The sequence below is a fragment of the Drosophila melanogaster genome, chromosome X, assembly GCF_000001215.4.
Source record: "Drosophila melanogaster chromosome X".
NCBI classification, from domain to species: domain Eukaryota; kingdom Metazoa; phylum Arthropoda; class Insecta; order Diptera; family Drosophilidae; genus Drosophila; species Drosophila melanogaster.
Window position 1 is genome coordinate 9,524,396 of NC_004354.4, and position 20,152 is coordinate 9,544,547.

Genomic DNA, 20,152 nt, shown 5'->3' on the forward strand with positions numbered 1-20,152 from the left:
AACGATATCAACAGCAGACACCGGAAAATATTTACATGTGCAGCATACTTTGTTCAAAAAACAAATATGTGTTTAATAAATATTTAAAAGTTTTGTGAAACTTTTATGAAAAAGCTTAAAGAAACAATTAAGCTGTTATAATAAATGAGTAGCTTAAAAGTAAATATATAATAAATACATGTTCTATGTTGTAACTTTCCATACCTATGGGAAATTCTGAATATTTGATTTCATAATGCGAATGCAGAGCGTCGAGGGGATTTTGCCAAGGTTGGAAATCAATTTGACGCAGCTGCCGCCGAAAGGGAAAAGCTGGGCGGTATATGCAAATGAAATGAGCAAAAAAGGCAAGTAAACCCTTTTTTAATTGCACACACGCCGAAAACCAAAGGGACAAGAGAGTGCTCTCTTCAAAATAATAAGAACACAAAAACCAAAAAAAAAAACAAAAAAGGTATCCAGGGGACCGTAAAAAACCGCAAGCCTTTGGCCCCAAAAATACAAAACTCAAAAACATTTTATGATGCCACCGAACACACACACACACACACACACACGCAAAGGGGCATTTAAAACGTATTCAAAATGCAACTTTAAAGACGCCCCAAAGTATGCAAAGCACTGGTAAATAACATAAAATACGAAATACGGCTGCGGCCGCACAAAGTATTTCCCATAAAAAGCGTCGAAAAAGAAAAGCCAGTGAAAACTCAACCACAAAAGGCGGCCAGGATATAATCGCACCATCCAAAACCACCGCCTCCCTCACCAACTCACGCACACACACATACACCTACACACACACACACACACACACACATCAATGTCTGTCTGGTTTACAGGAACCCTCGAATGCAAATTAGCTTCCTTCGCGCGCGCTGGAAAAACCCTTTGCCATATATGCAAATGTGCCGCAAACTGGCTTACATTTCACATTGCTCATACGCACCGGAGGCCGCCATGAGAACTAAGCCACAACAAGGACGCCAAACTGCAAAAAAAAAAAAAACACTCACACAAAAAGAAGACCAAAATAAAACTGCAAAATGTGGACATCCAAAGGGGACGAAGGTTATAATGAGTGTTTTTTACTAATTCATGTGTAAAAATCAGGTCGAAATAAAACAATTTGAATATAAAACGGAAAGTGTGCGATGCGAAAAGTTTTATGCGGGCACCAAAAGGGATGTGTAACAAGTGATATATGCAAAACTTTTCTGCCGATGGTGGGAAAATGGGAACGACATTCAAAGGCTGGCAAAAAGTCGATTAGATAAGCCATTGACAATATTTCCAAGCCAAATAAATGAATCTATCGAAGGACGAAAATTAAAATAAATAAATGTTGACAGACAGAATAATGCGTTTCAAAACTTTTCTCTTCGACATTTTTTTTTTTTTTGTGTCAGACAAAGCTTCGAAAATAACAGTAAATAAATTGCAAATTTTCCAAGAATTTACTAATAACCTTGGAAAAATCATTTCTATGTAGTAAATTTACCAGAACTATTGCACAAAATCGACAAAAGGCTGTGACTGTGAAAATCGAGAATGCTTTCAGTTTTTTTTTTTTTTATTAACATCAATCCAAAGAGCTGATCAATAAAAGGAGATACCCTTCATTAGCCGAGAGAAAACTACAAAAATTCCGTACTCGATTTATGTTGAAATCGGAACCCATAAAGACACGCCCAATTAGCCTTTTAATGTTTTGTGCCATAAAGCAAATAATAAATCCCATAAAAATGGCAAAAAGACGAAAACTTTTGGCAGAACAGAGCAGAAGAAGAAGAAGAAGAAGAACAACAACAAAAAATATATATGAAAAGTGAGCGATGAGTGTTTTAAAGCAGGAAGATGGTAACAAAACTGGTAGATAAAGTTCGTCGCTGAGTAGCGGCAACCAATTAGGCCAAAACAACACACAACTCACCCTCCAAAATTTTCCCCGAAGGCAGATTTTGGCTTGCTAACCGAACGGAAGGATACACCATCCCAAAAATCTCCCTTTTCAACATTTGGGGGTTGGGCTGCGGTGTATGCCAACCCACCGCCCATCGCCGCCCACATTTTCCCACTGAAGTTTATGCATATTAAACAGTTATCCAAGCGGAATGGAAGAGCTGCCGGAAAATCTGGCTGGGAAAAGGACTAAGGGAAAAAGGACCAGAGAGTGTGTAACAGGAAATGAGAGCCATGTGAGCGGAAATTCCACATTACAAATTATGCAAATCACATGCGCTTTGATTATTTCACATTTTATTTTCATTTCTGTTAACCTTCGACCTTAACTAACCTGTTCGCTTTTGGCCATCATTTAGTCGATGAAATTCAATTTAAATTGTTTATCGTTTTGTGGCAACTATGTGGGCGTTGCCAGCACAAGTTATATATGTTAAATAACACACCACTTAGACACAAAAACCAAGAATATGTATATAATTTTGACAATATTAAAACAGGTAATAAAGCCTGCGACTTAAATGGACCGCTTGAAATGAATCAGGAATATGCTTAACATATAAATGGCGTTTAAAGCCAATTCAGTTCATTAAACGCCCAAATACCTTGACTAAAAATATACACGAAATGAAATGAAACGAAACGACAGCCCAAATTAAATTCCATTTCGCATTCGAAAACTCTTCATTTTGGAAATCGAAACGTGCCTCTTCTGACATTGGTTTCGATTTATATTTGGTTTCATGTTGCCCTTTTTTATGGCCAAGATTTAGATTCATTCTTTTGTCGTTAAATGCGTGAGGTTCTCTCATTTTATTGAACCCAATTTTGGCTGCTTTATATACATATGTACGTATGAGAACGAATACATACATACATACATATTCGTATGCATATCCTGATTTTTTGGAATACATTTTCTGGCAATATTTCATTATGGCATCTGCGGCTTTTTCGACAATATTTTCGCTTAATTTATTAGAATATTTATGAGCATTCACAAAAATTTTACTGAAAAATTTCTGCCATCGAATATTTGCTTTGTCGATTGTCGCCCATGAATTTTTTTTCCGCATCGGATGGCAAATATCATTTACATGCTCTGAGCTCATTTTTGTTTTCACATATTTTTCCATAAATTGCGTATACGCCATCGGGGCCAAGGTCAAGGACAAGGATCCATCTACTCGTCTCGAAGGTCTTACTCTCTGCATTAGCATTGTGTATATGAGAAATGGGATTGGAGATTTCTCTAGGGTCGATTGGGCCTTGAATAAATCCATAGGCTCATAATCCCCACGAGGATTTGGCACCGATTTCTGGAGCATAGAGGTTGAAAGCTTTTACAAAATGAATATAATGTTGGATATTTCAATATATACATATATACACTATAAAATATGCATATAATAAATGTAGGCTTCTTAAATATGTATACTTTAGTGCTTAAAGTCCTTAATAAAGGAAACGGTTATTCATGACTGCCTCGAGTTTCTGTTTCCTTTGCCCATTAGTCAAATTATCCCTTCTGCTAATTGCTCGGTAAATTTTAGGGTGAAGTCGAATAAAATGAACAGCTTAGAAGGTTGAAACATTATACCCACCTGTGAGTTTTCCGGTCACCCGGCCATTTAATCATCTTCAATTGTCGCCCCAGATGCGATTAGCACAAGTCTTTTGGTCGTCAAAATGGTTGTCAGTGACATTTAGGAAAACTGGATGCGTTGTCAGGTTTTTTTTTGTTGCTTAAGCGATTTTCACTGTCCCCAAAAACGGTTGACAAAATGGTGAATAGAGGGGGGGGGGGGGTGTTTGGTGCGAAGCAAAACCAAACGAGTGAAAATTCACTGGGAAAACTGCAACAACTGCGTTGACAGCATACCGAAGCTGAGATTTTCTGCCGAGGCTGCTGCCAGTTCTTGTTTTCATCGTTAGTTTTCTTTTTTTGCCTCCTGACGCAACCAATACTTCCTTCACCCTTTCTTCGCCCCTCCACACTTCTTCTTATCGCACTTTCCCGAGTTTTCCTGCTTTGCCTCTCCTGGCGCAACTGTCATATTAAATACTTTTTCGAAATTGCAATTTAACTTTTATAGTAAGACAGGGAGCGACAGAAGGCGCTGGGTGAAAAGCCCTGCGAAAAACAAATAACAGACGAAGAAAGGGAAGAAAGGGAAGAAAGGGCAGTGCTTCAACAACAAGTTAAAGTTAGCAATCGTGAGTGATGAAACAAACTTAAGAACACTTAAGCAATTATTTTAAAGCGGCAACATATGAATAATTTATGAAAATCCATTTGAAAATACAGGCAAGAAGTGATTATAATATACATAATTTTTTTTTTTAAATAAAAATATAGCTCATAGTCAGGCCCCACTGTAAGTCCAGTAACTTTTCTCCTGAGCAAACAAATAGTCCAGCAAGCTTTGCTATGAACAAATCTACTGGCAAATGGCGTTCGAGACATTCGCAGCTTATCAATGGCGAACGGAGAAAGCGGAGATAGGACTGCAGAGAAATGAAGAAAAGCCGGCAAAATGGGTGCAAAAAGAAAGACAAAAAAAAAAAAAGATATTTAGAACGGATTGCTCTAACAATATATAAAAAAATAACTCAACAGTTGGCAGCAGTTGGCATGCGGATGTGTGGCATGTGTGCGATGCGATAGTTTATTGAAAAGTTTTCCCTCCACCACACTGACACGATTTATTCTCCCAATCCCCCCCTCCACCATTTGGCCAGGCTAAAATTAAAACTTTCCCCATCGAAAAGTGGGCAAAGGAACCGAAAGGATTGTGTCGCAAAATAGTTTTCATTTTTCGTTTTACACTCTGTTGGATTTTTACCCGTTGAAGAAAGTAAATATACACACACAAATACACTTGAAAACGTGGCGAGGAGATAACAAATTACTTCAAGAAGAAATGGCAAATAAAAAATTGTATAGCACTAAAAATAGATGACTAAGATGTCGAACAACGCTTTTTTCCGGTTGGAAAATCTAATGCCGAAGCCGATGAAATTTAATATGGGAAATTTTGGGAGAGTTGGCACTCGAAGGCAACTTAACAATACAATTCGACGGAAAATTAACTTCCCAGCGGAAATTCAAAGAAACTAGGGGAAATTAGGTGAGAAAATAAAACGAAGCTATTGAGAAATCAGAGATCTTCTAGGATAATCGACTTTCGCAAGTGTTTGCCAACCTCAAATAGCAAATAATGAAGATAAATGTGAACTAAACTGCATACTGTATACTTTGTAAACTTAAATTAAGCAATAGTTTGTGTCAAGTAAATTGAGCATGATTATTGTTGAAAAAAAAAAACTTAACTAAATGTTAATGCTCCCCGGCGTCAAAAGCGTCCATAGCTTCATAGACCGTTTCGTCCTGCTGAGCGAGATATAATGAGTTTTTTAATAAAAACTGACGCCGTATTGTAGAATATAATGCCCGGGTGACGCTGGCCACCCGCCAGGACCTCCGCTCCTCCACCTTCTCTTCTCAACTCACATCCATCAGCGCTCCCCATTCAAAATTCAAATATACGGCGTCACCTTTCATTTCAAAATACGGCAACACAAGGGTAACTGCAAAATATGGAAGGACGGCAAGTAGAAGGCGGAGAAAGTGGTACAATAGAAAGGCAAAAAAGGAACAGAATAACAAAAGGAAAAAAATATATGAACTACAAAAAAGGTTTGCAGAACTGAAAGTAATTGAAGCGAGACTTCTTCAATGGACGATTTACAAGCGAACATACACAAACTGTACGCAGAAGGTGCGTTTTACGGCTGTTAAATTTAAAAAAAAAAATGTTTATAATTAAAAAAAAATAATAAGTCTTAAAGTATGCAACAATGTATTTCAAGTCCATTAGTACAGCGATTTCTTTTCAAAAGCCATTTATTACACTTGCATTGCATACTTTTAGACACCTTAACGCAATAAACTACTTTCTTGTCGCGCACTGTACATAATTATGCGAAGATAACTGTATAGGAATATATATATATATATATATATTCTGCGTTATTGCGTAGCTGACCGAGCCAGTTACCTGGGCATTTGTTGACCTTTTTTCTGAATTTTAAACGCCATTCGCCGCAGGTGCGAATGTCGTGACTTGAATTCCCGGCCTTTTCTTTTTCTTGACGCACAGCCAAAACTTTTCTTCGGTTTGTTTTTTCTTCTGGGCATTTATTTTATTTGCTTTCTGATGCGGTTGACCCCAGCAAAAAGAAACCGAGCAAGGTCAACAGCCGCTAGGCCAGGAAACCCAAAAAAAAAACAAAAAACAAAAAATAAGAAGAATACAACGAATATAATGGCGCAGGTAGGAAATTACTTTGCAAATCGTGGAGAAATTTACATTTTATTTATTGATTAAATTTAACCGAACAAACAATCAGTCAGCCGAATTTATTATAATATTTCACTGCGTCTTTAGTTCGATTCGCCGGCTTAAAAACTTAATTAAACGCCATTTGGTTGTAAAATATGGGATGTGTGTGTGTGCAATTTAAATTCAGAATGTGACCCTTAGCCATAAAATTAATTAATTTAAATAGCTCTTTTCACATCGTTTCAGTGTTCATAATGATTAATTAAACGGTGGCGCAATAATGTGAAAACTATATTTGCATTGAATAATGCAATTCAATTGGGAGTGATACATATTTATTATAGTTCAATATAATTAAGAAAATTCGTTAGCTCTTATGTATATTAAATGTAAAGCAAATATATGGTAATCACTTACAATTAAACAGCGTCAAAGTGAAAAATTGAAATTGTTATACGGTATTCTCACCTAAAAATAAAAACAAAATTGTGTTATTAATTAAAATGTATATAAATATCATGCTTAATTGTTTTACTTAATACACAACAAAATGGGGCCACTAACCCGGAGACTAATTAATTGAAATGGCTATTTTTAAACTGATTTTCTTAGAAAATGATTAATAAAACATTGGCGTATATATTACGCAGTTTCCTGTAAAATAGCCATGCATAAAACATAGTCCATCAATTGGCAGCGTATCGCATTACGGGCCACGTAAATGCGGATGAAGGACCTTGACTTCCACTTCCTGCGAGCGGAAGTGAGCGAGAAAGGCGAAAACGGAATGGCAGCCAGGATAAGCAGTTTGCCTAAGCGCCGTCCTTCGAGTTGCTTGCCTTTGATGTCGCCCAAAATGGTTGAAAATGCATATTAAATGTGTGGACTAAGTGGGCTCGCATCATTCGACTGCCTGACAATTAGCTAATAGGATGTTAAGTCCAACTTATAAAGGCGAGAGTAGAAATAAAATGGCACTCACCAGAGCTGACGAATGAATCAAATGAATCGAATGAATCGAATGAATCGAAAAAGGGGAAAAATAAATATTAAGTATACGACGGATTGTACTGGGCCAGGAGTTAAAAAATTGTAAACACATTATTGTGCAAATAATTTTAGATGAAATGTGTCCCTACTTTTTCCCGTATCCTTTTTCGCTTGCCACTTAATGTTCGTTTTGATATAAATTGTTGTTATGCTTCCTTAATTTTCAACTTCAAAGTTTCCATTTCGCATTTTTATATGCACACGTTAAGAGTCAAATGTTAATGGGTAGCAAAGGGTTGCCTAGCACTGATGTTGTTATAACCATATAGTTACCCATTAAGATTAAAGGTATTTATACTCTATCATTTCATAAAGTTTAAGCTCAATATTACTGCAATCTTTTTGTAATGGGTATTTCGTGGTTCATATGTTGTGTTTTTTCCATTTCACAAGAGGTTAAGCAAGCAGTTGCAGCTGGCTGGCACTGAATGGATGAACAATAACGTAACAAGACTTGAGCAAGTTGCGTTAAGCAAATTAGAAAGGAAATTCGCTCACACACACATGCACGCGCTTTTCCGGAGTTTTTCAGCTGGGAAAAAGAGGCGGTGGGCGTGGCCGGATAAAGGAGGCTGGCAAGGATGAAGTTTTGTTTTTTTGGGAGCCGTGTCGGTTGCTCTGGCTATTTCGTTCTTGAAGTGCGCACTTCACTCGAGTAATTTGCCACGACACGCACACTCACACACACACACATATACGCAGCCTTGCACACTTGTACACCCACACACACACACACACACACATACTAACGCACGCACGCACAGCTGGCAGCCATTTTGACATACACACACGCACATGTGCTGACATTTAGATTGAAAAACGAGCCAAAAAGCAAAGGCAACATATAATCGAAAAATGCTTTGCCAAGGGGAAATGATACAAAGCAATGTTTTCATATACCTGCCGCCAGGGGGCGTTACAGGTGTGTATTTGCCCAGTTGCGGGCAAGTTAATAGTACTACTGTTAAATTCAATTTTGTGGTTATGCTAGAAAATATGCATAAATCATAAATAATTGTAATTGTCATTTGCTTGTAAATATAACAAATATTATTAAATGCTTATATAACACATTTATTTTACAGCATATGCATTTAACATTTCTGTTTACAAAGTAACATTAAATGTGCCAGTCAAATTGTAAAATTTAAATATAAAATTGTTTATGAATTCTTTAACCTACTGATCAAATGTACTATTTCATTGACCGCCTCTGTACACCTGCGAGTGCCTTTGTGTGTGTGTGTGTGTGTGTGTGTGTGTGGCGACGGTGCGTGTGGCAAGTGAAGTGAAGTGAAGCGTATGCTAAATTTTTATTGAAGTGCATACAAACAAACATGCCCGTCGGCAGCTCGCTCAGCCGCAGGGAAAACTGTTGACACTGCCCCCTTAGACTTTTTCCGACACCCCCCCCTCCCACAGCTTCCCTCCTTCCTTGCTTTTCCATCCTCCCCCTCAGCCACCCCCCCAACCCCCTCGCCCAAGGTCGACGCTTGTCGCTGGTAATTTTCCTGTGTAACAACAACAAAAGCGGTAGCAGATAAAGAAGAAGTGGCAGCTAAAGTAGATAAAGCCGCTGGAGTCGAAGCCACCTTAAATACAATTTAAAACCGTAGCCAGAAATGCACTGAAAGAAAACGCGATCAAAATATAATGTTGCACATACAAATTACACATTTTGACAAGGAAATATCAAATATGTATTAAACTTGCACAATAAAAACTCATATAAACTCATATAAATAACGATTATATTGAAATTGATCTGTTAACTATCCACTATATTTAAAAATAGAAAACAATTCTTAAATAGCAAAAATTTCAGAGATATTCGATTAAATAAGGTTCTGATTATCAAAACCCGACCAGGAGGCTAAATGAAAAAGTGAGTAACGCGCTATTGAATGAAAATCGAAATAGACAACTGGGAGAAGATAAAGAGACTTAACTGATTAAGATGTTGAACGTAATATCATTTTTTAATTAACTAAGTACTTGTAGATATCGAGCTTTGCAATATAAACTGGGAACGAATTGTTTTCCAAATCAGTTGAAAGTGTTTTGTCATAGCGAAATAGTTATCAAATACAATGAAATATCCCACAATTATTTTATTTGCGCTAGCCGCATTCATTTTGCCAACATTTGCCGCAAATGACTACCTGTGGGGTGAAGTTGGTGCAGATGATTACCAATTGGCAAAGGATACGGTTTCGAAGGCGTTTTTCGTTGGTCTAGTGCAGACGAAAAAATACGTATTCAAGCAGTCGGTGTGTGAATGATGCAAGGCATCTATAAAATTCAATTTCATAATCATTTTCCATTTAACAGGACAACCTAAATGCGTTGACCATTACGGCAATTAAGATTACCGACAAAAAGAAGAGTCACGGAGCAACTGCTGTATTGGTCAGTGGAGGTCCTGGATCCAAAGGAGCAACTATTAAGTTCACTTCCGAACGAGGTTACGGCATCAAGGATATCGTGGAAATATGGGGTCGTTAAATACACATAAAAATGTGGCATTCTACATAAATAACGCAACGCAACCGAATTTGTGTTCTTTTTTTTTTTGTGGTGCAAGTTAAAGGATACCCTACATTTTTTTTTTGTTCTCATTGAAAAGTCTTTATGTTTTCTCTCAGTGCTCACGGGGTTACATTGACTTTGACACGGGCGCAGAAAGTAAAAACGAGCAAATCAAACACACCAACAGAGATAACAATAAGAGCGATTAAATATATAGCAAAAGTGAGTCGCAGTTGAAATACCCTTTATGTACATCTATATGAAAATTTTTAGCCAAGCCTTCGTAAATTTCTTCTATAACTATAAAAATAATTGCCCAAATATGGAATGTTATATATCGTTGAGCTCGTAATTAAATTTCCAATCAAACTGTGTTCAAAAATGGAAATTATATTTTTTCGACATTTTTTGCAAATTTTGATGATGTTACCCCTTACAAAAAATGCGAAAATTTGGCCAAAAATTAATTTCCCTAAAAACTTCAAAAAGTGATAGGGGTCATTAGTATGGGTAAGTAGCTGCTCAAAACGGTTATTCTTACATCTATATGAGCATTTTTAGCCAAGTTATGACGAAAATTCCGTTTGTAAATATCAACTTTTTGGCTAAATCAGTTTTTTCGAATTTCGGTCATCAAATAATCAGTTTTTTTGCCATAACTTTAAAAATAATTGTCTGAATATGGAATGTCATACCTCGTTGAGCTCGTAATTGAATTTCCAATCAAACTGTGTTCAAAAATGGAAATTCTATTTTTTGGCCAATTTTTGCAAATTTTGATGATGTTACAAAAAATGCGAAAAATTGGCCAAAAATGAGTTTCCCTAAAAACTTCAAAAAGTGATAGGGATCGTTAGTATTTGTAATTAGCTGCTCAAAACAGTTGTTTTCGTATCTATACGACAATTTTTAACCAACTTACGATGAAAATCCCCATTGTAAATTTCGAATTTTTGACAAACGCCGTTATCACGAATTTCCGTCTAATATAAGCGGTTTTTTGCCAACAATTATAAAAATAGTTATCTGAATATGGATTGTTATATATCGCTGAGTTCGTATTTAAATATAAAATTAAACTGTGTTCAAAAATGGGAATTCTAATTTTTGTAAATTTTTTGAAAATTTAACAAAAATGGGAAAATTTACCGATAAATTATTTTCAAAATTTTCTTAATCCTCCTCATAACTGTTGTTTTTTTAGCCTAGTATCTGGTATCGAATTCCAACTATTCTTTTGCACTTTGTCACATTAGTCAGAATATATTGTAATGCACCTGAAGGGGAATTTTTGTTTGAGGGATGCTGAATGGTAGTGGGTGGTTTTCCCCCGCCTTTCCGCCCCCACTTCTCGATTCCACCGCCACTGATGACGACGATGGCAACGACACAAAAGTTCAGTTCAAACACTCAATCATTTTTACACCCGACTATGCACACACACAGGCGCACACTCGAACAGCGGCGAGGATTTGTTGTGTGCAGACACGCATACACACACACTTGGACTTGTTGACAGGACGCATGCACACACACACACCGGTGCAGCGTAGCGTATTTGGCTATAAATAAATTTTCAATATTTTCCCTACTCGCCACAAAAAAGTAAAAAAAACGGAAAATGGGCGATGGGCGGAGTAGACATTTTGAATTTTCTATCACAATTTGTTTAGCTTTATTTTTTTTTCTTTTATAGCACGATAACTGAATTGCAATTGAATTTAATTATTTTTAGCGCAAACACGCTGGTGATATACAAAATAGAAAGAAAAAAAAACAAGAAAAGATGTCGCTAAAGCTCACAAAATCCTGTGGGGGGGGAATTTAAAATGTTGCTGAGCTGCGCAACAAAGCGGAAATTTTGTGTAAGCCGTGTGTATCCCAAAAAAAAAGAAGTATATATATGTACGTATTAATATATATATATATATATAAGCAACTCAATCAATGTGCTCCAACGACTCAATTTCAAACTTAGGTGTGTCAACACTTTCAGAAAAAAAGCCAGTCGGGCAATCGCAGCGGAGCGAGCGAGATGGCAGCTGTTTGCTTTATTTATTATTAAATATAAATAATGAAAAATCAATAGAAATTTATTTATACGTATTCATCAATATGTATACGAATTGCGCCCAGCCGAGAACGTGGCCAACAAAATGAACAACATCCCAACAGACACAAACAAAATACAGCAGACGACAAAAAATTGCACTAAATATAAGCCGCATCTCTTTTTTTTTCAATTTAAGTGGCAAAGGCTTTGAAGTAGTTTTATGCAGAATTTTTTATGCACAGCACCATTAATTACAAGGCAATAATTCAATTAGCTTACACATTTTATAGCCTAAATAATAGCATAAATCATAATATAGAAGATTAGTGGCAAAATCTACTTATAAATAAATCCCTTAACAAAGATGCTCAGATGTTTTGATGCCTAAAAAATAATTCAAAAATAAGCGCTATTTTTGTGCCCGCCATCGTACTGACAGGCCAAAGTTCATGAGACAGGGCAAAGGGGTCAGCAGCCACAGGCGCAGGGGCTTCTGTTCTGAGTGAGGGAATTAACTTTAGGATAAATTTGTCATGTTGTCGAACCAAAAATGGAGAAAAAAAACAAAAAAGAGGGAAAGCGAGGAAAAGAGAGAGAGCGAAGTAAAAACATCTCTAAACGGATTAAAGAGTTCGGCCCAAAGGTGTTACACTCGTGACTTTTGTACTTACACGTACTTATTGTGGCCAAAGTTATTTGAGCCGACAATTTCTTGGTCCTAAGCGCTGCAACAATTTATGCTTTCAATGGGAAGCATTTAAGATACATTTCTTTGTAATCTCTTGGCGTTCAATGGTGATTATCTGTATCTCAATTTATTTTACAGTCTTTATACATTTGGTTAAAATGTATTCGAAATAATAATAGTGAAATAGTGATATATAAGATATGTTACACATTTCAAGACTTTAGCATAAAAAGGCAATATTGCTGCCAGTATCAGGGCTATAATTTAATCTCTTTCCCACTCCAATCACTGCAATCCAATCATCTTAATCAATTCGTAATAACTATCAATGCAATCCGGCAGATAACCGTCGGTAGAAACAAAGCCAACAAACTTGTTGCAAAAATCCCGAATCGATATGCCACAATAATTGAATTCCCAGCGCTCTGGCGGAGATATATCTTTTAAGTTGATTACTCGAGAAGTTCCATTGGGGCGTTTAGGGCTTAAATGCCAAACAAAATTGCTACACTTTTCCCCACTCAGTAAGCAACCCCTTCACTTTCCACACTCAAGTGGCAATAAGGTAATAAGATGGCTAGCTATACGACTTGCTGTTTGTTGCCAACAATTTTATTTAAATTAATTGCATGAAATTACAATTTTATTGGCAATCGCAAAGGATGCAGTATTCGTTGATTTCGCTTCGTTTTACCGGATGATTCTATACGGGTTTTCTATGTGCGATTGTGCTTCTACAGTTCGCATCCGCATTTGCATCCGCATTCGCATCCGCACTCTAATTGAATGAATACGCAACTCAATTCTCGTTGCATTATTCATGGATTTTGGTTGGTAGATTTTTCGGTGGTAGCGCCGGCATTATTGCAGTCAATTGAATTTGCAAATTGCCAATTATAATTACAGCAAACGGCAAACCAAAATGAAAACAACAAGTGGTGGAAAACTTGAAAGCGGGGTGGAAAAATGGGAAATTGCCATTTCAATTTCTACTGACGGTCCGTCGAAAGCGGTGGACACAATGCGATTTTGGATAGATAAGCTTGCTGAGTAAATAAAATGGAAATTACTGCGAGTCGATTAAAGAATAATAAAGGCTGTGCGGCAAAATGTTTGGATATTTTATTGAATTAGCAAAAAATGAGCGCCTTTCTATGTTGCGATTCAATTAACTGCTAATATCTCAATTAGTTTTCCATTCACCTGACTTGCCATAATTAGTTGTCTCGAAAGCCACGCCCACCGCCTCCCGCACATGGAAAATGCAATGGATTTGCGTGCACATAATCATGCTATCCATCCTCCAAGTTGTCGCCATCCACACGCAGTGGACATCTGGCAATCCATTCATATTCCCGCAATTAAAATGCATTATCAACTGTCAATTGTCTGATGCTCCGAAATGTATGCTACAGAAATGCTCAATTATCCATGTTAATTGGCATATGCCAGGAGAGTGCTCAGTTATTGTTATCGAACCTTTTGTGGCGACTGTACAGAGTCGCAAAAAAAGATCAATTCGATGTCTTAAAAATATCTAAAAAAAACTTGAGCTTTTAAAATTCGAAATTTTAAGGCGTAAGTCTTTTGTGGTTACGAAACAAATTTGCTTAAATGTTGTGCTATTTTAACCATTTTTCATCAGTTTTTCTTTCTCACAGTGCATTTGTGGTTATTGATGACTGCATCGGCGAAATATTGAAATTCGACCAACGATAATGATAATGACGCTGCTGAAGATAATGACAATGATTTGTCGTCAAGCCACTCAAATGCAAAGCGTTTAGACGACGACTGATGTTATTTTTGGGTTTATTTGGGTGGCTGGGCGGACTGAAGGTCGGCCTGTTTTATATACAGCGGGGGGTGGTTGAGTTTTTGGGGCCTTGGACCGACTGTTTGCCTCTTTGGGGCTTCATATTTCGTTTCTGTTCGGTTTGTTACGCAATCAAAATGACTGACAGCTAAATATGCATATTCAATTAGAGAGCGAGGGGAGTTGAAAGGAAAAGGCAAACAGAGGCGGGGGCTGGAAAAAAAAGTGTGGGGCGGGGGGAGGAGCCTCTGGCGGTTCAGGACCTCAGCCATACACACACAGAGGCAAACACACACACACACACACACACACAAGCACACAGGCAGAAAATTCACTGAGCAATTCGCCTTGAGATGCCTCAAATTGAAGAAAGGCAGACGAAATTGCAGTTGCTCACTGCTCGGTGGTTTCATTGGTCCTAAATTTTACGGCTTAAATCTGAGAAGCCACAAAGTATGTAAAATCAAACTGTTGTTTAGATTATAATGGTTATTTTCTGCTGCTACAGCATTTAAATTGCTCACATTTAACTTTCGACATTTTGAGGTGAATCAAACGTAGCAAAATGCTAGCATTTGCAAAACACTTTTGCTTGCACAGCAAATAGATTGAATAATTGTGTGCCAGCACAAGATATTTAATAGAAGTCAAAATTTAACATTTAAAATTCACTCATTTCTTAAGAAAATATTTATATTTTCCGTAAATATCCTAAATTGCTAGCCAAAGAGGTGCGTCAAGTTGATCATTTCATTTGTAACCTGTAACTTTCTCCCTGCTCACCACGGCACTTTTCCACTGAAGAGTCCTGTTAAGGAGGCGGACAAGTGCTGACGAGTGTCCTGGTCACGGGGGTAAAGCAAAAATAAAAAAAAAAAAAAAAAATGAGGGGTAACTCGAACAAAGCGCAAGGAAAAGCTTGGAGTGCGCACACTTTTTGACACTTGTGGCACACGACTCAGAAGTGCAGCCAGGCAGGTCAGAGGGCAAAAACTCCAAACGCAATCCCAACTATCCGGTGAGCAGTAATTTCATTCTTTAGATGCCAGAACTTTTTCAAACTTTTCCTGGGACAAATGTACTTAAGAATTAAGCATTTAAGCTATTTTTATTAATCAAACCTTTTGGGATTTTCATCATTTTAAAATACAACATTTTCTTTATGCAAGTTTCTTTGTACATATATTTTTTAGTATTTTATTTATTTTAATGTTTTGCCATATATTTCTTTATAGCTAAAAGCTTAGGCAACTAAAATAATGGGTATACCAATTTCTGGATTGTTTGGCTCTCAGCTTCTTTACGTCTGTGTGTGTGTTTGAGCACGTTGAATGGTTGAAAAAAATAGAAGAAGCAATTCCTGAAATAGAAACATCCACCAAGCCAGCGAGTGCAGCCCTTAACCCTTGGCTGGACAAATGGGTCATTAATTGACAGCCAACGGGTTGCGGGGATCCCCCTTTGCGAATCTTCATAACCGTAGTGGCTGCTCGCAGTCATGGGTTAAGGTAGGATATGGGCCAACCACTGCCCACTAAAATACCAGACACCAACCACCACCCACCGCCCAACGCCCATATCCTTCAGCTCTCGTCACCTGTCAGACTGCTCCACTATTTCGTTATTTTCCGAGGTTACCAGCAACCGAAGTTCCGAGCTGGCGCGATTCCGAGCTGACCACTTACTCCTGGGGGCCATGTGCGCTTTATGGCCTCGCATACACACACCGCGCCCATAAATACTCCAGATGTGCGGGTCCCCAATGTCCTGGCATCATCGTCATCAACATCATCAACATCATCATTATCATCATCATCATCATCATCCCCAAAGGCAGCGTCATTGCTCCTAAGCTAAATCTTTATTTCATTTCATTTTCAGCGCAATTTTTGTGCCGAGTTTGCGAATAATAGAAATCATAATGGTAACGCCAGCGGACAGGAAACGGAAACCGGACCTCGCCATCGCGACCATCATGAGTGTGTGTATTCGTGCACATCTGAATTATGTATAATCGCCTGAGAATTGCACCAAAGTTACCCAGACAGCTGAGAAAACGAACAAGGATCTACACTTTGAAATAATACATATCAAAATGTAGGCGTTTTTGTTATTTGCAAGTTTTAAAGCCTTAGTTTTGTGACCAACACACACACACACACAGTTACTGGTGTAGCATTTTGCCTGCATTGAGGATGCAGTGAAAATATTGCTCCTTGACTACAATTTTTTGTGTGCCATTTTCCTGGCTGCCTGTCGGTCGCTTCCTTTCACGTTGCCTTCCTGGAAAATGCTCACTCTTTTTTTGGTTTTTTTTTTCTTTTTTGGGTTTCAGCGTTGCACCTTCCACCCCCCTGTGACCTCTTCCTTTGACCTGAATGAGCTATATGCAGTCCATAAATCATCCGAACAGACCGCAGATGCTTTCACAAGGCACTCAATATATTTTGCCAATTTTTAGCTCACCCTCCTGTGGTGTAATGATCCCAGGGGCAATAAAATAGGAGTGCTGCTCCACCTGCGGGAGCAACTGAGAAGTGAGTCTCCTATCGGCGATAGTTATAAATTCTTAAGCCATAAAAAAAGAATAATGCTCAAACTTTCGAGCCATTAAACCTGAAATATACAATCTTTGCAATTTCGAAACTTTTTCTTTCATCATTATCAAGAAAGTCACGGACTATATAACCAAGTTGTATAGTTTTTTTTTTATGACAAACATTTCTGTATTCCTTGCTTTTAATTTATTTATTAATCTAATTAACTTTATACCACAATTTTATGATATTATTATAACAATATTGCTTTTCAAAAGTGTCAATTGACAATCAAGATTTCCCTTCTATAAAAAGTTTCAATCCAATTATATAATTTTCCGAGTTAGCTAAGTAGCACTAAGCTGTGCATAATAAAATTTAAAACTAGTTTCTTTCAATTCTTTATTTCCGCCTCCCTCAAAAGTTTAACAAAAAATAAAAAAAAAAAGAATTAAGGGAACCGGAAGCCTAGTCATAAAATTCGTTTAGCTGGCAGGCAATGGTGAAAGTGGACAATGGGATGCAGCGGATGTTAAAGGAGCAAAAGGACGACGAAGGGATTTGGTTAAAAGCAATAGACTGACGGCAACCCGAGAGATTTTCAATGCACTCGGCGGAACAAAAGCGAACTGCAAATTTTTTGGGCCCATAACGCAGGACATTTGCGCCTTTTTCTCTACACTTTTACTGAAAAAGTTGCCTTCCCTTTCGAAATTTTTGAAATTGAAGTTTCTGCTTCAATTTAAATCAAATTTTATAAAATTTAACTTTGAAGGTATTTAAGTAATTTTTTTTATTTATTTATTCTTAAGAAAATATAAATACGTAATGTTGGTAAATAATACGGCAGATATCCGCTAGCCTTGATATGTTCAATGTCCACGAGGCGTATGCTTGATGTGTAGTAACTTTGAGCAATAGTAGCGAGCATCAAGCATACGCCGCATTGGCCCGCCGAGACTTAAAACATTGTGCAATTTCCCCCGCATTGAAATTGCTTTTCCCACCAGAGAGAGATAGAGAGAGAGAGAGAGAGGGAGAGAGAGTGAGTAAGAGAGAGAGAGAGAGGGAGAAAAGCAAAAAGTGGGTGGCTCAACCGCACAACTAGGGCCAATCAATGCGCCTGCCATAAGTATGCAATGTTCAATGAAAGTTTCGAACAAACAAGTTGCAAGTTGATATTTGCAGAGCCTTGATTGTGGATGGAATGAGCCAACCCCCCGGGGGGCTGCAGGGGGTTAAAATCAATTTAGACCATTGTTTGTGAATGCGAATGCAAAAAAGAAGGAACCAAAATAAACAAAAAATGGAAAACAAACGTACTGAACATGAATTGTAATAAGCTGATTATCTGCTGCACGCATAACAAAATCAACTTGAAACTGACAATCGAACAATTTAAGCCTTTATTTTTCATTTTTCTACACGTCTAAACCCAAAAAAAAAAAACCTTCTATTGTTTGCGGCAGCCAAACAATGCAATTAAAAAATCACAATCACATAAAACTTGATTCCATTGAGCGATGTGTCATGCCCCCAGCATATAAAAAAAAAAGTAGAAGAAAAATGGGAGGAAAAACTAGTTGCTGCTGTGAAATTTCGAGGTCAAAAATGATCAAGGTCCCATCTGTGAGCGCACTAAAAAGTCCTTTCATAAAGCACACTGAAAGAAAGCCAAAGACACTTTAAAACCCCGAAAAAAAAGCCTTGGAAAATAATGAAAACATTAGGCAATTATCCAAAGGCACAACCATTTTTACTCAATTAATTTTATAAAAAAGGAAAGCGAACATAGTGCTCTGATTAAATAAAAAGTTAAGTTAAGCAACCTTTGAACTTAATTGCACTTCAACTGAAGATGAAAAGGTAGAACAGTACTTGTTTACACTCACTTGAGCTTAAAAGTTTAAAAGGGTATAATAAACACCTAATAAAACGAAAGTTATACAAAAAAAAAGCAAATTTAATGCGGAAAAAACCAGGTAATGAACACTCGAATTTTAATTGAATTTATTGCCATTAAATGCTGTAATTATAAGGGCGTCAAATTGATAGCTTCTATTGACAAATAAACAGTGCGAATATGTTGATAAACGTATTCAATTTAAGCTAGAAATAAGCCCCATCTCCGATAATTTCCATGACCATTTTTCTTCATTTCTCTGCCAGTTTGTTGCCAAAAAGTACTGGATGCGGGTCTAGTTATTGCCTTTGTTGCTGCCACATCAAGCGTAACATATTTGACCAGCCACACAAGGACTCTCTGCCACACACACACACGCAACGTGTAATTAAAAAAAAGGTCAGGCGAACGCAAAAGAAAAAAAAAAAAGGAAAATACAGAGCGTCAAATTAGGCCCAAACTCCGCCCATTTTTCACGACCTCTTCGTCGGCTAATTGGTGTCCTTGCAGACAGGACTTCGTTTGAAGTTAAGCAAATAACTGCGGGCTGACCCTAAACATATCCACACATACACATGCAAAAACAGAACATTTGTAAATGAAAACTAATGGCCACTTAAAGCCCATAAAGGAATCTGACCAAAATCGGATGTGCGGTAAATGGTAAACTGTAGAGGTAGGGGTTGGAGTAGTAGTTAGGGGTTGTGTTAAGCATGGCAAGCCAGAGATTGCCACAAAAATCGTATTCCAGCTCGGCTACAAATCAAGTGTGGCCCCCAAAAAATGTAGGCATAAATCAAGTTTGGGTTTTCCATCAAGCAGAAAGCCCAATGTAAATGTTACTGTAATGAGGCCGCCGGCAAAAAAAAAAATGTTGGCTACAAATGGATTGCATTTCCTGCAGCTACTCACAACTAATCGAATTAACTTCGGCCTCCGTTTGGCCAAAAAGGCATCGATATAGTTTAGTGTATAGATCATTTGATACCGTGTACCTGGCTGTTAACCTAAAGCCTGAAATGGCATAAATATTTATTGTTTATTTGTGTACTTTTGCACTTAAGCTTAATTCGGAAGAAGTGTATTATTATGCTATTATGCCATTTTAAATATAGTTTAAGTTTATAGCTGATAAATGGGCCACATCCTCCCCGTTTAGTGCACAATTACGGGGTATCAAAAGCGGAACAAAATTGTGCACTTGGCAGTAGAAGTCGGGTAAATAGCATAAACGAATCAGCTAAAAAATGTTCAAGGAGCTGTGCTCA

The 20,152-nt window shown here is 37.5% G+C and overlaps 2 protein-coding genes across 4 annotated transcripts in view; one reads left to right on the forward strand and one right to left on the reverse strand.

The window, feature by feature from the left end:
* Positions 1 to 20,152, reverse strand: part of CG32700 (uncharacterized protein) — a 48,013-nt gene that overhangs the window by 21,570 nt on the left and 6,291 nt on the right. The window lies entirely within an intron of this gene.
* CG34026 (uncharacterized protein) lies at positions 9,423 to 10,230 on the forward strand. Of its 2 annotated transcripts, none has more exons than NM_001298128.1 (2): positions 9,423 to 9,628; positions 9,690 to 10,230. In NM_001298128.1, exons 1-2 carry the CDS (start codon positions 9,449 to 9,451, stop codon positions 9,861 to 9,863), a joined length of 354 nt encoding a protein of 117 aa, NP_001285057.1. In that variant the 5' UTR covers positions 9,423 to 9,448; the 3' UTR covers positions 9,864 to 10,230. The 2 variants fall into 2 exon arrangements, with proteins under 2 accessions (NP_001285057.1, NP_001033839.1); NM_001038750.2 differs by having other exon boundaries at positions 9,690 to 9,910.